This window comes from Podarcis gaigeae (genome assembly GCF_964106915.1).
Source record: "Podarcis gaigeae genome assembly, chromosome: 3".
Lineage (NCBI taxonomy): Eukaryota > Metazoa > Chordata > Lepidosauria > Squamata > Lacertidae > Podarcis > Podarcis gaigeae.
This window is the reverse complement of record NC_139680.1, coordinates 840,294-856,564: the sequence shown is the minus strand read 5'-3', so window position 1 is coordinate 856,564 and position 16,271 is coordinate 840,294. Positions and strand designations below refer to the sequence as shown.

General features: G+C 44.9%; 1 protein-coding gene across 1 annotated transcript; it reads left to right on the top strand.

The window, feature by feature from the left end:
* The first annotated feature begins 221 nt into the window (after positions 1 to 221).
* Positions 222 to 15,310, top strand: RAB20 (RAB20, member RAS oncogene family). The gene is made up of 2 exons (XM_083730848.1): positions 222 to 798; positions 14,547 to 15,310. The coding sequence occupies exons 1-2, from the start codon at positions 630 to 632 to the stop codon at positions 15,080 to 15,082; spliced, it is 705 nt and encodes a 234-aa protein (XP_083586974.1). The 5' UTR covers positions 222 to 629; the 3' UTR covers positions 15,083 to 15,310.
* The last annotated feature ends 961 nt before the right edge of the window (positions 15,311 to 16,271 follow it).

Below are 16,271 nucleotides of genomic sequence, written 5' to 3'. Positions count from 1 at the left end.
GACTGAATGCAGCTCTTTGGGTTTCTCTGGCCCTTAGACGGCTCCCTTTTCCTAGGTGCCTCCTTCCCTCCCCAGTGTTTTGGCCCGGCTGGACTGTGTCCTGGGGACTCTGAGGCCGCCTCTCTTTTGTCTGGGGAGCGAGTGGGTGTCTGCAGAAACTCGCCTAGGGCCAGGGTCTTTGCCCACCCCCTTTTGCGCCTGGCCTGTGGGGGTCCCGGGGTCTCTCCTCGACTCCAGGGAAGGCGCCCAGCCAGACGCGCAGCGTCCAAACAAGACCAGGCTTATTCCTCGGACTGTTTCCTTGGCCGCAGCCTGGGAGATTTCCCTGCGGATCCCTCGCCCAGCAGCCGGGCCTTCCGAGCTGGGAGCCCCGAGCGCCTCCCTTCCGCGCCGAGAGGGACGGAGCTCTTCCCCTCCGGCCGGCCGGCCGGCTTCCCGTCGGGGCTCCCGCCTGAGCGAGCGCGGCGCCGCCTGAACCCCCGACTCCGCCGCCGGAGCAGAGCCTGAAGCCGCGTCCGGCCCAGAGCAGGGCGCGCGCCGCCCAGCCCAGGTCCCGGCCCGGCGCCGCCCTTCCTCTTCCGCGCCGCCCGGGCGAAGTTTCCCTGGGCGGCTCCGGGCGCGGAGCGAGCATGAAGCCCGACGGGAAGGTGGTGCTCCTGGGCGACGTGAACGTGGGCAAGACGTCGCTGCTGCAACGCTACACCGAGCGCCGCTTCCGCGACACCGCCAGCACCGTCGGCGGCGCCTTCTGCCTCCGCCAGTGGGGGCCGCACAGCATCTCCGTCTGGGACACGGCAGGTGAGCGGCGGCAGCGGGACGCGACGCCCGGGCCGGGAGCGCCCTTGCCCGAAGAGGGGTCGCGGCCGCCGAGCGCCGGAGTCGGGGAAGAAGCGCTTCGACGGCGCCCGGCGTGGCCCCGCGGAGCGGCCAAGGCCGAGCCGGCCTCTTCCCGCCCCGGCCTCCCGGGCAGCGAAGGCGGCAAGAGTCTCGTCACGTCTGAAAGGCGGACGCCGCCGACCTCGCGGCCTCTTGTTCCAGTCCGTCGGGGGCACGAGGCTCTCCGCCTGTGGCGCTTAGAAGGGCAGGAGCATTTGCGGAGCAGAGTCCGCTCTGACAGAAGCTTCCGTGGGGATCGCAAAGCTGCACGGGGGCAGAAGAGGGAGGAATGTAGACGGAGAGACACAAGAGGCCCAGGTCCTTGCCAATGCCAGCTTGGGCATAGTGTGGATTCAGCCTACTTCCTCCGCCTCCAAAACTCATAACAATGTGTTGTTTTCATTGCAGCCTGCATACTTTTTTTTACTTAATAGCAGCATTAGGCATATATTTGGATATATGTTTCCTCTGCGGATGCACAAATTGTCTTAGGCAATACACCTCTGGCCTTATCTCCAGTGTGACATGTTGTTGCCATCTGTCTGGTGAGACAATGGAGGGCGCCTTGGGTTGAAGTAGCTTCGGGTTGAGCGTTTTCAGGTTACACTCCGCGGCGACCCGGAAGTAACGGAACCTGTTACTTCCGGGTTTCGCCACTCGCACATGCGCAGATGCTCAAAATGATGTCATGCACATGCGCGGAAGGGGCAAATCGCAATGTGCTGACGTGGGTTGTGTTCACTTTAGGATGCGAATGGGGCTCCGGAACAGATCCCATTCGCATCCAGAGGTACCACTGTATTAGCAGCCCCAAAGAGACCTCCCTGGGGAAGAAGCCTGGACAGGGTGTCTGGAGGAACCAGTGAAGGCGGTGAAGGTTCTGTGTGAGTGCCTGGAGGCAGTTGGAGGATGGATGGCGGCTAACAGATTGAGCTTGAATCCTGACAAGACAGAAGTACTGTTTTGGGGGGATAGGGGGCGGGCAGGTTTGGGGGATTCCCTGGTTCTGAATGGGGCAACTGTGCCCCTGAAGGACCAGCTGCGCAGCCTGGGAGTCATTTTGGACTCACAGCTGTCCATGGAGGCGCAGCTTAATTCCGTTTCCAGGGCAGCTGTCTACCAGCTCCATCTGGTATGCAGGATGAGACCCTCCCTTCCCACAGACTGTCTCAGCGGAGTGGTGTATGCTGCTTGGACTACTGCATTGCGCTCTACGTGGGGCTACCTTTGAAGGTGACTCGGAAACTGCAATTAATCCAGAATGCAGCAGCTAGACTGGTGACAGCCGCTGAGACCACATAACACCAGTCCTGAAAGATCTGCATTGGCTCCCAGTAGATTTCCAAGCACAGTTCAGTGTTGGTGCTGACCTTTAAACCCTAGTTACAGATAGGTAGCCGTGTTGGTCTGCCATAGTCAAAACAAAAAAATTCTGAAACAGAAGTTTCCAGACCCTTCTATATAGTGAGAAGTTGGGAAGGAAACTTCTGTTTCAGTGTATCTGAAGAAGTGTGCATGCACACGAAAGCTCATACCAAGAACTGACTTAGTTGGTCTTTAAGGTGCTACTGGAAGGAATTTTTTTGCTTTAAACCCTAAACGGCCTGTATACCTGAAGGATAATCTCCACCCTCATAATTCAGCCCGGACACTGAGGTCCAGCTCTGAGGGCATTCTGGCAACCTGTGAGAAGTGAGCTTACAGGGAACAAGGCAGAGGGCTTGTCAGTGGTGGTGCCCACCCTGTGGAACGCCCTCCCAGCAGATTTCAAGGCAATAAGCAACTATCTTACTTTTAAAAGACACCTGAAGACATCTGTTTAGGGGAAGTTTTTAATGTTTAATGCTGTTGTTGTTGTTTAGTCGTTTGGTCGTGTCCGACTCTTCGTGACCCCATGGACCAGAGCACGCCAGGCACTTCTGTCTTCCACTGTCTCCCGCAGTTTGGTCAGGCTCATGTTTGTAGCTTCGAGAACACTGTCCTCTGTCGTCCCCTTCTCCTTGTGCCCTCCATCTTTCCCAACATCAGGGTCTTTTCCAGGGAGTCTTCTCTTCTCATGAGGTAGCCAAAGTATTGGAGCCTCAGCTTCACGATCTGTCCTTCCAGTGAGCACTCAGGGCTAATTTCCTTAAGAATGGATGCGTTTGATCTTCTTGCAGTCCAGGGGACTCTCAAGAGTCTCCTCCAGCACCATAATTCAAAAGCATCCATTCTTCGGCGATCAGCCTTCTTTATGGTCCAGCTCTCACTTCCATACATCACTACTGGGAAAACCATGGCTTTAACTATACGGACCTTTGTTGGCAAGGTGATGTCTCTGCTTTTTAAGATGCTGTCTAGGTTTGCCATCACCTTTCTCCCAGGGAGCAGGCGTCTTTTAATTTCGTGACTGCTGTCACCATCTGCAGTGATCATGGAGTAAAATCTCTCACTGCCTCCATTTCTTCCCCTTCTATTTGCCAGGAGGTGATTGGACCAGTGGCCATGATCTTTGTTTTTTTGATGTTGAGCTTCAGACCATATTTTGCTCTCTCCTCTTTCACCCTCATTAAAAGGTTCTTTAATTCCTCCTCACTTTCTGCCATCAAGGTTGTGTCATCTGCATATCTGAGGTTGTTGATATTTCTTCCGGCAATCTTAATTCCGGTTTGGGATTCATCCAGCCCAGCCTTTCGCATGATGAATTCTGCATATAAGTTAAATAAGCAGGGAGACAATATACAGCCTTGCCGTACTCCTTTCCCAATTTTGAACCAATCAGTTGTTCCATATCCAGTTCTAACTGTAGCTTTTTGTCCCACATAGAGATTTCTCAGGAGACAGATTAGGTGATCAGGCACTCCCATTTCTTTAAGAACTTGCCATAGTTTGCTGTGGTTGACACAGTCAAAGGCTTTTGCATAGTCAATGAAGCAGAAGTAGATGTCTTTCTGGAACTCTCTAGCTTTCTCCATAATCCAGCACATGTTTGCAATTTGGTCTCTGGTTCCTCTGCCTCTTCTAAATCCAGCTTGCACTTCTGGGAGTTCTCGGTCCACATACTGCTTGAGCCTACCTTGTAGAATTTTAAGCATAACCTTGCTAGCGTGTGAAATGAGTGCAATTGTGCGGTAGTTGGAGCATTCTTTGGCACTGCCCTTCTTTGGGATTGGGATGTAGACTGATCTTCTCCAATCCTCTGGCCATTGCTGCATTTTCCAAACTTGCTGGCATATTGAGTGTAGCACCTTAACAGCATCATCTTTTTAAATTTTAAGTACCGTATTTTTCGCACCATAGGGCGCACCAGAGCATAGGGCGCACCCAGTTTTTTTGGGGGGAAATAAAGGGGAAAAAATTATTTTCCCCCCAGGCGCGGGGCTGGGACGGGGGAAGCTCGAGCTTCCCCCGACCCCAGCCCCCAAACAGGCAGCTCTCTGCAAGCCGTAGGAGCACTCCCGCTGCTTGCGGAGAGGTCCGCGAAGCCTGGGCGCGCTGAGCTCAGCACGCGCAGGCTTCGGCATGCTGGCAACTCTCCGCAAGCAGCGGGAGCGCTCCCGCTGCTTGCGGAGAGGTCCGCGAAGCCTGGGCACGCTGAGCTCAGCGCGCGCAGGCTTCGGCATGCTGGCAACTCTCCGCAAGCAGCGGGAGCCCAGCGCTGGGCTCCCGCTGCTTGCGGAGAGGTGTGCGAAGCCTGGAGAGCGTGAGGGGTCGGTGCGCACCGACCCCTCTCACTCTCCAGGCTTCAGCGAAAGCCTGCATTCGCACCATAGGACGCACACACATTTCCCCTTCATTTTTGGAGGGGGAAAAGTGCGTCCTATGGTGCGAAAAATACGGTAGTTCAGCTGGAATACCATCACTTCCACTGGCCTTGTTATTTGCAGTGCTTTCTAAGGCCCATTTGACTTCACTCTCCAGGATGTCTGGCTCAAGGTCAGCAACCACACTAACTGGGGTGTACGAGACATCCATATCTTTCTGGTATAATTCCTCTGTGTATTCTTGCCACCTCTTCTTGATGTCTTCTGCTTCTGTTAGGTCCTTTCCACTTTTGTCCTTTATTATGGTAATCTTTGTACGAAATGTCCCTTTCATATCTCCAATTTTCTTGAACAGATCTCTGATTCTTCCCATTCTGTTGTTTTCCTCTATTTCTTTGCATTACTCGTTTAAGGCCTTCTTGTCTCTCCTTGCTATTTTTTGGAAATCTGCATTCAATTTCCTGTATCTTTCACTATCTCCCTCGCATTTTGCTTGCCTTCTCTCCTCCGCTATTTGTAAGGCCTCGTTGGACAGCCACTTTGCTTTCTTGCATTTGCTTTTCATTGGGATGGTTTTCGTTGCTGCCTCCTGTATAATGTTATGAGCCTCCATCCATAGTTCTTCAGGCACTCTGTCCACCAAATCTAAATCCTTAAACCTGTTCCTCACTTCCATTGTGTATTCATAAGGGATTTGATTTAGATGGTATCTTACTGGCCCAGTGGTTTTTCCTACTTTCTTCAGTTTAAGCTTGAATTTTGCTATAAGAAGCTGATGATCCGAGCCACAGTCAGCTCCAGGTCTTGTTTTTGCTGACTGTATAGAGCTTTTCCATCTTTGGCTGCAGAGAATATAATCAATTTGATTTTGATGCTGCCCATCTGGTGATATTCATTGTAGAGTCGTCTCTTGTGTTGTTGGAAAAGAGTGTTTGTGATGACCAGCTTGTTCTCTTGGCAGAACTCTATTAGCCTTTGCCCTGCTTCGTTTTGAACTCCAAGGCCAAACTTGCCAGTTGTTCCTTTTATCTCTTGACTCCCTACTTTACCATTCCAATCCCCTATAATGAGAAGAACATCCTTCTTCTTTGGTGTCATTTCTATAAGGTGTTGTAAGTCTTCATAGAATTGGTCAATTTCAGTTTCTTCAGCACCAGTGGTTGGTGCATAAACGTGGATTACTGTGATGTTAAAAGGTCTGCCATGGATTCATATCAAGATCATTCTATCATTTTTCAGATTGAATCCCAGTACAGCTTTCGCCACTCTTTTGTTGACTATGAGGGCCACTCCGTTTTTTTTACGGGATTCTTGCCCACAGTAGTAGATATGATGGTCATCCGAACTGAATTCCCCCATTCCCTTCCATTTTAGTTCACTGATGCCCAGGATGTCAATATTTATTCTTGCCATCTCATTTTTGACCACATCCAACTTAACAAGGTTCATGGTTCTTACATTCCAGGTTCCTATGCAATATTTTTCTTTACAGCATTGGACTTTCCTTTCGCTTCCAGGCATATCCGCAACTGAGCGTCCTTTCGACTTTGGCCCAGCCGCTTCATCAGCTCTGAATCTACTTGTACTTGTCCTCCGCTCTTCCTCAGTAGCATGTTGGACGCCTTCCAACCTGAGGGGCTCATCTTCCAGCATCATAGCTTTTATAATAATAATAATAATAATAATAGTAATAATTTTTTATTTATACCCCGCCCTCCTCAGAGCGGCCCTGTTTTATATGCCTGTTGTCTTTGTCCATGGAGTTTTCTTGGCAGGGATACTGGAGTGGCTTGCCGGTTCCTGCTCCTGGTGGATCACGTTTGGTCAAACCTCTCCACTATGACCTGTCCATCTTGGGTGGCCCTGCACGGCATAGCTCATAGCTTCTCCGAGTTATTCAAGCCCCTTCGCCACAGCAAGGCAGTGATCCATGAAGGGGGTTTAATGCTGTACTGTGCTTTTAATATTTGATTGGAAGCCGCCCAGAGTGGCCGGGGAAACCCAGCCAAATGGGTGGGGCATAAATAAATAATAAATTATTATTATTATTATTATTATTATTATTATTAATCGCACCCTTAAGCCACATACATTTCAAATACATTTCAAACTGAACAGTGTTTACTTCTCACTTTGAACTGAAACGACATGCTTCATGTGCATCACCATAGTCACAGTGAACTTATATAGAAGATCTTTTGTAGTTAGTCTTATGGAAATGCAGGATCCATCACTTGTGATCTTAAGAATGTGAGGATTTAACTTGAACTCGCTCTTTAGTGATGTGTAAAAACATGCATAAGATAGGCATAAAGTTCAAATTGCTGTGCAAGAAAGAAAAGTAGCTCACAGGGTCGGGGGTCTCCTTTGCCATCAAACTAGTAACTTAGAGGTGTATTTATTCTGTTTGTTATTTCTGTAGCACTTTTCCTTTCACACCCAGTTAAGATAATTGAGTTTTACTGTCAGGTGTCCCATTCTTAAATGGCAGTTTTAAGGATATATTATTTATATATATATATAGTGTGTGTGTGTGTGTGTGTGTGTGTGTGTGTGTGTGTGTTAGGGGATCAAGATCATTTAGAGTGGATACGGAATGCTTCAACACACCAAAAGTGGGCCAGAGTATGTGGAAATTAGGTGAACACTGGAGCCTCTCACCTTCTTCCTCTTCCTCCTTGCAAGATGTGCAAACACTGTTGCTTGTGTGCACACACCCCCCCCCCGAGCCCCTTGGAAGATAAAGGTAGTATATAAATGTAATAAATGAAATAAAAGACTTCTGCTTCTGCAGTGGGGCTTTCTCCCCCTCCTCCGCAAGTCCTCTGAAATTGGCTTTGGGGTGGAATTGGGAGTGCCCACCCCAGGCGTGGCAGAAGAAGAGGGGATTGTTCCATCTGGCAAGTCAAAATGATGTTCGTGTGATGCTGAATTCTATCCTTTAAAAATCAGTGAGGCTGTTTATTTATGGAGGTGGATTTGGTTACAATTGTGACTAGACTCTCCACTGTTGCCACTGCCCTGTAGGTTTAAGGTGCCATGTGGCACCCAGTTTATATATCTGAGTTTCTAACAATGCGCAGTAACTACTGCCCAGGTCATTTGGTTTGGTGTTTTGGCTGTCTTTTTCTTTTAACTCTGTTAGCAAAGTTAGCAAGGTGTATAGGTGAAATGCTTTATTAGCACTGTTGTGCAAACTAAATAACAACAACAACAACAACAAACAAACAAATCTATTTGCTTACCTTCTGTTTTTGAGTGCAAGTGAACATGGGGTGTACCCATGATTCATCGTTGGATATTCTGTTTTACAATGCAAAAAACATCCCAGCCTGGCTGCCCCATGGAGACTTAGCGGTTGTAATAGTGACTAAGTTTCAGAGGAGAATTTTGTTTATTTTGTTTTTTACTGCAGAAAGTAAGTTGAGGACTGAATGTTCTGTAGTGAACGAAGCACTGCAAGCTGTGCCTAAGGCAGAGCAAAAAGCCTGCTTTATGGTTGACAATAAAGATTAAATGGACAAGTGGTGGAACCCTTGTGTGAAAAATCTTTTAAAAATATTTCTGTTTCTTGCTGCTAAAGAATTAAAAACGTAAAAGAAAGTGGCCATTTTCAGCTGTGGTAAAGAATTTTCTATGAGATAAGTCATGCTGTGGCTGTGATGTTAAGGTGGAAATATTAAGGTAGGCTGTGTTAATAATATCCCAAACATCAAATGCATCCAGCATGGCAAAGGTACCTTTGGATTTCCTAGTGGCTGTTGGTATTGTTCAACAGTTGATGGTTGAACAATTTAAAATGATCATATCATCATTTATGAATGCTTGCACCTCAGAAAAGAATTATTATTTTAAAAAACCTCATCTTTATTTCAATTTTACTACACAAACACCCACACCCCAGATGAAAATGAAAATTATAAATGAATATACAAAAAGAAAAAGAAGAAAAAATAAAAATTAGACACAAATATGAATAACTAAAAAGAATAAAAGATAAATATATTATACAGTACTAAGATGCATTATAAATTAGAAAATATATATATAATTATACCATATTTCATTTCATCTTTTCTTCTGGTTGCGTTCCATTCCTCCTCAAAGCGGTTTCATTTACATCCTTTTATAAACTGTTTCCTTTTTTTAATAGTTCCAATTCTCCCCTTATCTCTTTCATTCAAATATCAATTTTTACATTGTCATTTGTTTTTTGCAGAAATTAATCAAAACAAGACCAAGTGTTAATTTGGGGGCACTGCTTTTTAAGATAATCTCTGTATTTATCCCAGTCCTTTTGAAATTTTTGTTTTGATTTACCCCTAATTGCCTCTGCTGTTCTGGCCATTTCTATATAATCGGGGGGAAAATCTTGCCAATCTTTTTTTGTTGGGGTTTCCTCCTTTTTCCAATATTTGGTAATTAGAGATATTGCTGCTGCTGTGGCATAATTGTTTTAAAAAAATTAAGTCTGTGTCTAAAATTCCCAGCAAGAAAGCTTTTGTTTTCTTGTTGAAATTTTGCTTTTTTTAAAAAAAAAAATTCTTCATCGGAAAGCTTTAATTTTATAGATTCACAAGCTGAGAATTTCCGAATTTCATTCCACATTTTTTCCAATGGTGATAGCAGTATGGATGTTCCTAAATCTATGGCCTATTTGATCATTACATCTTTTATCTGTTCCTCCTTGACCTCCCATTCCAATAAAATTTGATATATTTTAGAAATTAGTTTTGTTTTACTTTGTAATAATGTTTTATCTAATAATGAAATCTCATTGGCAAACCCTTTTTTCTTGTTGGCTTTGAACAATTCGTTGACCTGATGGCACTAGATCCATCCCGTTAAATGATGTTTTATCTCCTCATATTCTTTTAATTTAAATTTATTATCCCTTTCTTCTAAAAGTGCTTTATATTTAACCCAATTCACTTCCATATTTTTTTTTGGCTGTTAGTGCTTCTACAGGCGAGATCTATTAGGGTGTTTTCAGCTCTATTAGATCTTTATGCTTCTCCCAAACTCTATACGACTTTCTTACAATATGATTAAGAAAGCCCCTGTGGACCTTAACCTTTTCGTAACCCAAATAAGCATGCCATCCGAAACAGTTGTCAAAGCCTTCAAGATCTAATAAATCTCCATTTTGTAAAATCATCCATTACTTTAGCCAATTTAGGCAAACCGCATCATAATATAATTTTAAATCAGAGAGTGCCAGTCCCCCTCTATTTTTATTATCTATGAATAATTTGTGTTTAACTCTTGGTGGTTTACTTTGCCAAATGAATCTTGAAAGGTCTTTTTGCCATACTTTAAAACATCCCACCCCTCCAATAGTTGGTATCATTTGGTACAGAAAAATAAACTTAGGCATCACATTCATCTTAACCACTGAAATTCTGCTGGATAATGATAATCTTAACCTATTCCAGATTTCTAAATCCCTTTTGATCTCTTTCCAGAGTTTTGTATAATTATCTTTGAATAAATTACTGTTTCTATTCATCAACCAGATTCCCAAATATTTAGTTTTATTCACTATAGTCAATCCTGATATTTCCTGTAGTTTTTCTTTTTCTTGAGCGGACATATTTTATGCTAACGTATTAGTCTTTTTCCTATTCAGCCTGCATCCTGCTACTTTTCCAAATTTCATGATTTTATCTATTATCTTAGGGACGCTTTCTTCCGGGTTTTCCGTAGTTAGGATCAGATCACCCACAAAAGCTTTTATCTTATAGGAATTCTTTCCCAAAGTTATGCCCTTTATATCTTGATCTTTTCTTACCGCTATTGCCAGAATCAGTACCGTTATGAATAGCAGATGGTGTTGATATCTGTTCCCTTATTCAAATTAAATTCAAAATATTCTCTTAAAATTCCTTTTGCTTTTTCTAATAATTTTTCATCATTAAGAATGAATTCATTAATTCTCAATCTTCTTACTGTATTCCTTCATTCATTTCTAAAGGAATTGGATTATGATCAGATATTGTCTTTGAATAAATTTCAGCCTTTTTATATTTTAATAATATTTCTTTTGATACCCATATAGCATCTATTCTTCCCACTGATTTTTTTTGCTTTGAATGGTATGTGAATTTTCATTTCGATGTTTAGCCCTCCAAATGTCTTGTAAGTCTAGGTTTTCTACTAGCTGCAGGAAATTTATTGGCAACCTGTCTCTCATGTTGTCCTATCCATCTCCAATGAAGTAACTCCATAAAGGTCTCCCATTAATATAATCTTTTGATCACTAAATTCCAATAATTCATCTTCCAACTTCTTATAAAATTCCACTTTTTTATCATTTGGTGCGTATATTCCCACTATAATTATTTTTTCTTTGGTTTGTGAATTTTATCGCCATCATCCTCCCTTCTTCTTCTCTGAAAACCTGCTCTGAATTTAGTTCTTTTTTTACCACATCCAAGGAAATAAACTCATCCCCCATTTTTTTAAAATTAACTAACACCTATGTTTTCTTGTAACGTGTTTCCTGTAAACAAATTATATCCCATCTGTTTTTTTAAAGTAACTTGTCAGGGAACTACCATCGGCTCAGGGGCGAGAGGGGAAAAGCCGGGTGGATTACAGAGAGCCCCCAAAGATCGTGGGAAGCAGCACCTCCTCAGCGGTGGAGAGTAACCACGCCTCCAGTGGAGAGGAGCTTCAGGGCTCGGAGGAGGCAAGGCGGTGCCAGGACACCTTGCCTGAGCAAAGCGGGGAGGAGAGAGGTCCTTCATTGCCCACGCCCTCCCTGTGCAGTAGGCTTCTGCGCCGAGAGGGGAGGCGCAGATTGGGTGTCAAGAAACTACTCTGCTGGGGAAGGTTTAAGGACCGCCCACTCACAGATTCTGCCAGTGAATGAGCGAGCCACGGAACAGTGGCGCTCTGCATGGTGAAGGTTTTTTGGCACCAATAACGAGGCTTTACAGCCGACCAGGGAGGCATTTGCCTGATTGCTCTTGAGTAACCCCCTGAAATCCTTACATAACTGTTCCACCTTTTTTCTTTTAGTCGTATTGTTTAAGCCGTTAACATTCCATGAAATGATTTTGTGGTCCATTGAATTATGAATTGTCAACACCTTTATTTTAGTATCTTATATTGATCAGTTTAAGTGTTTTTGGGCAGGCAAAATTATTAAGGGACTAGTGAAATTCTCCTATGAAGAAATGTTGCAATAGTGGAGGGGTCTTTTTTGAGGGGCAGGAAGTGAATAAAATGTATAAAATTATCATGCTGTGGAGAAGCTTTTATATAAACAGTTTAGGGCTGAGCTTTGGCAGTGAAATATTTTCCAAAGATCCTTTCAGTTGTGGGAAAATTCTGATGAGCAGCAGCATCTAGCAGTCCTTGGCATGGAGAAAGTGGTGGGTGGAGTTTGAGACCCCCATTGCAGCCTGCCAGGGTTTGACACACAGTCGGGGACATGTTTTACCCACTCCTACAGGGGAGTGAAGGAGGGAGCCCCTCTGAATTAGAGAAATTCCTGCAAGGTGCTCCTGTCTAAGTAGTGAATGGCAGGAATAGTTCCAAAGGTTGTGGGACAATCTTCTGGAGAACAAGATTGCTACCAGATTAAAATCTGGTAGCAAACCTGCTCTCTCCTAGCACAGGAGTTTGTTATGAGTTTGTAAGTGCAAGATACTCTAAAATCCAGATCAAGCTAGTCTTAGAATTGAATTAAAATTGAATTAAAATTGAGTTAAAACTGTCTGTGGGACTTCCACATATCAGAATCTAATTCATTATTAAGCTGTATGTCAGACACCTCTTTAAACCAAGGGAATTGTTAATAGTGCTAGAAGTTAATTACCGGTAAGTCAAGCTCGTTTTCTTTTGAGAGGATAGCATAGTCCTGCATTAATACAAAAGATCAAGGGATCCTTCCTTCAACGCAGAGTTAATTTAAAAGACAATGCCAGTGTTTTAGGTTAGAGTTCAGGTAGGTGTTATGCAACGGAGATAGGAAGCAGCAAACTGGAGAGAGCCAGGAGCTAAGTTTGAGAGCCATGTTTGAGGTCTGCTTAAAGTTCAAAGGTGCTAGAGCTATGGGAGAAGGCAGAACCTCCTGGGGGATGAATGCTGGGAGCCCCTCCATTGTAGACTCAGGTGGTAAGGTAAAGGTAAAGGGACCCCTGACCATTAGGTCCAGTCATGGCCGACTCTGGGGTTGCAGTGCTCATCTCACTTTATTGGCCAAGGGAGCCGGCATACAGCTTCTGGGTCATGTTGCCAGCATGTCTAAGCCGCTTCTGGCGAACCAGAGCAGCACACGGAATCGCCGTTTACCTTCCCACCAGAGTGGTACCTATTTATCTACTTGCACTTTGACGTGCATTTGAACTGCTAGGTTGGCAGGAGCAGGGACCGAACAATGGGAGTTCATCCCGTCCCAGGGATTCAAACCGCCGACCTTGCAATCAGCAAGCCCTAGGCTCTGTGGTTTAACCCACAGTGCCACCTGTGTCCCTTGACTCAGGTGGCATATCTGTGTAAATAGACCATAGATCATAAAGACACCAGTCTCCACTGTACCTCATTTCCAAAAGTACCTGGAACCCCTGGAATCTCACCCTTCTGTGTGGATTGGGGTGGCAAGTAACAATATCTTGTTTGTCAGGGGCTCAGGAGCAGAAGCACAGGGAAGGGAGGAAATGGAGAGTGAAGGGGAAGAATCTGAGGGCAGCGTAGGAGAAGATGACAGTGGCCCAAGAGATTCCATGAGCCTCTCCAGCGAATCGGAAGATTCACAGAAGGGGGCGCCGGTGGCCAGGGCAAGGGGGGTCCCAAGGGGAACACTCCAGAAGCGGGGGCCAGCGGGGACTCCCAGAGCAGCAGTTGGAGATCAGGACCAGCTTCCCCACCAGAGCATAGTGGGGGGGAAGAGTCCCAGGTATCGGGGCCAGTGCATTCCCCACCAGGGAGAGAAGACGAGGCAGAGCTGACCACGCCTCCATCGGAGAGTCAGGCAACGGAGGGGAGGTCAGGTCCAGCCAGCATCCCGGAAGAGGGAAGCAGTGATAGAAGCAGTGTAACGGTCAGGAGGAAGGTCACTGGGTTGGCGCGAGAGCCAAGTTCAAATGTACAGGCAGGCGGGACAGCAGAGAACGAGGATTGGGAACCAGGTCCTAAAGCCCGCCGGAGGCAGGGGGAGGAGTCAGGCGACTTAGCGTCAGAAGAGTCCAGAAAGGGGAATGCCTCAGCGGGCAGAAGGACCCAGAGGAGGAGAGAGCAGAGGAAGAGGTGGAGCAGGGCTAGAATCTTAAACTGGTGTCAGGGGGGAGGAGATTCAGACGGAACTTTGGTGGTCTAGGGTTTAAGACGTAGAGCTGCGCGCTACGGCTTTGAAATGGAAACTGAACTTCAATAAAGACTTTTGTATATAACGACGACCTGGCGTTGGTCCTCTGTGAGCTGGGACCTTGGGGCAGCTCTGACATTGTTCAGGAGTGAAAGGCTGCTGAAGGCCCAAATATGTTTTGGAGGGGGGTCATCATGGCATAGTGAGCTAAGAGACTGCTCAGTATTGTCAGATAACACCTTCCATTTCTGTCTTCTGTCTATTTATGCCAAAGCTCTGGAGAGGATATGGATGTCATGTTGGGGTGGCAAGTTCAACTCAGTTTAAAATCATCCAAGGTCCTCTGCTGAGCAAGTGAGAGAGATATTGTTCCCTAACTGGAAAGAAGGAGCTTAAAGGGGACAAGAAGCCCAGAAACTCTGTGACTGAGCAGCAGAGCAAGAAGAATTGGGGAAGACTCATTAGGAGAGAGAGGGTGGCCAAGGCAGACCTGTATCTCATACCACATACTTCTGTGATGCTGCTGGAGAATCTGTTTGCTTGTTTGTTATACAATTGAATATAGACTGAATGAAGTTGTGCTTCATACATCCATGTTATTTTCTGTCTTCTAGGTCGAGAACAATTTCATGGACTTGGATCTATGTACTGCAGAGGAGCAGCAGCTGTTATCCTCACTTACGATGTAACCAACTTGCAGAGCATCTTGGAACTTGAGGATCGGTTCCTGGCCTTGACAGACACTGCCAGTGCAGACTGCATCTTTGCTATTGTTGGGAACAAAGTGGATCTCACAGATGCTTTTGCCTTTTTGCCAGAAACAGAAGGTGAACGTCAGCCCCCCGAGCAGCCCATCAACAGTCTCATTTCTACCAAGTTGAAAAAACAAGTCCATATGAGTGATGCCATAGCACTTTATAAGAAGATCCTAAAATACAAAATGTTGGATGAGAAGAATGCTCCAGCAGCAGAAAAAATGTGTTTTGAAACTAGTGCAAAAACAGGGTATAAAGTGGACCACGTATTTGAAACTGTATTTGAGATGGTAGTACCAGTAATTTTGCAGCAGAAAACTGAAGGGTCACTGCAAACTGTAGATTTAAATAATATCAAGACAACTAAAAACATACAATCCAGCTGTTGCAAATAAACAACAAATGAAGGATATATAAAAAATATAAAGGTGAAACAGATCAACTACTTTTTTGGCATAATAGATCTATGAAACTGAACTTGATTAATAGAATGGATTAACAGAGGCAAACACTTAATTGGGGAAGGTTTGAAACAGTGGCATAAAATTTGACTTTAAAGCAATTATTTAAAACTTCTATATTCAGCTGAGTGTGATTTATCCACATTAAATATGTTATATTCATCTGTCTACTGTTTTTCACATTCATCTGTCCTGTCCATTTTAGTAGTGCCAATATTTTTGCATACAAAAATTGCTAAATTGTACTAACTAGAAACAAGTTAGTACATGTGCTAAACAAGTACTAACTAGAAAAGACTGATGTGCATATATAGAGTGCAGGAACAGAAAAAAAAGTTTCTTAGAACCATAAATTGTAGAGTTGGGTGCTTTGGATATGTAGCTGTCCTGATTCAAACTGGTTAACCCCACACACTTCATTCTCATAGCTGTAAGGATAGAGCCACAATTGGAAGGGAAAAGTCCCCCACACTTCTGTCAGCATAATGTACAAGAGCGATGAGAATTTAGAAAGCTAGCTGTAATCTTAGTCTGGAAGGTTAACAAAACCTTTATCGCCATGTGTCACATTTCAAACCTAAGAACCCCCCAAGTTTGTTTATATAAGACAAGTTTTGTATTTTTTAGAGTTACTGGGGATGGCATTCCGATGGAACTGCTCAGATATGCTGTGGTTTTCTATATAAAACACTATGTGAATTCAAGCAAGACTAGCTAGGAGCACCTGCAGCTTTTGATACTGACCATGGTATCGTCTTGGATTGGCACCATGGAATGGACATTGATCCTACTACCTACCTACGTTTGTTTGAGGCAGAAGTAAAACAGAGACTGAAAGGGAGCCAGCCTACCGTATTTTTCGCTCTATAACACACACCTGACCATAACACGCACATCGTTTTTAGAGGAGGAAAACAAGGGAAAAAACATTCTGAATGAAACAGTGGATGTATCATTTTTGGGCTTCATGCTGTGGCCACAGACATGTGATCTGATGGTGAATTTGGGGTGACCCAATGCCAAAATCCTGAGAATTCCTGTGGATCCATGCTTTGTAACCACGTTTTTGCACCATTGCAGCCCCAGGCAACAGTGGGTGCGTGATTTTTTTTGTGCAGGCTGT

Coding starts and splice junctions, on each gene's coding strand:
- RAB20 (XM_083730848.1), top strand. CDS start 630: ATGAAGCCCGACGGGAAGGTGGTGCTCCTGGGCGACGTGAACGTGGGC. Junction 799..14,546: donor CTCCGTCTGGGACACGGCAG/GTGAGCGGCGGC, acceptor TCTGTCTTCTAG/GTCGAGAACAATTTCATGGA.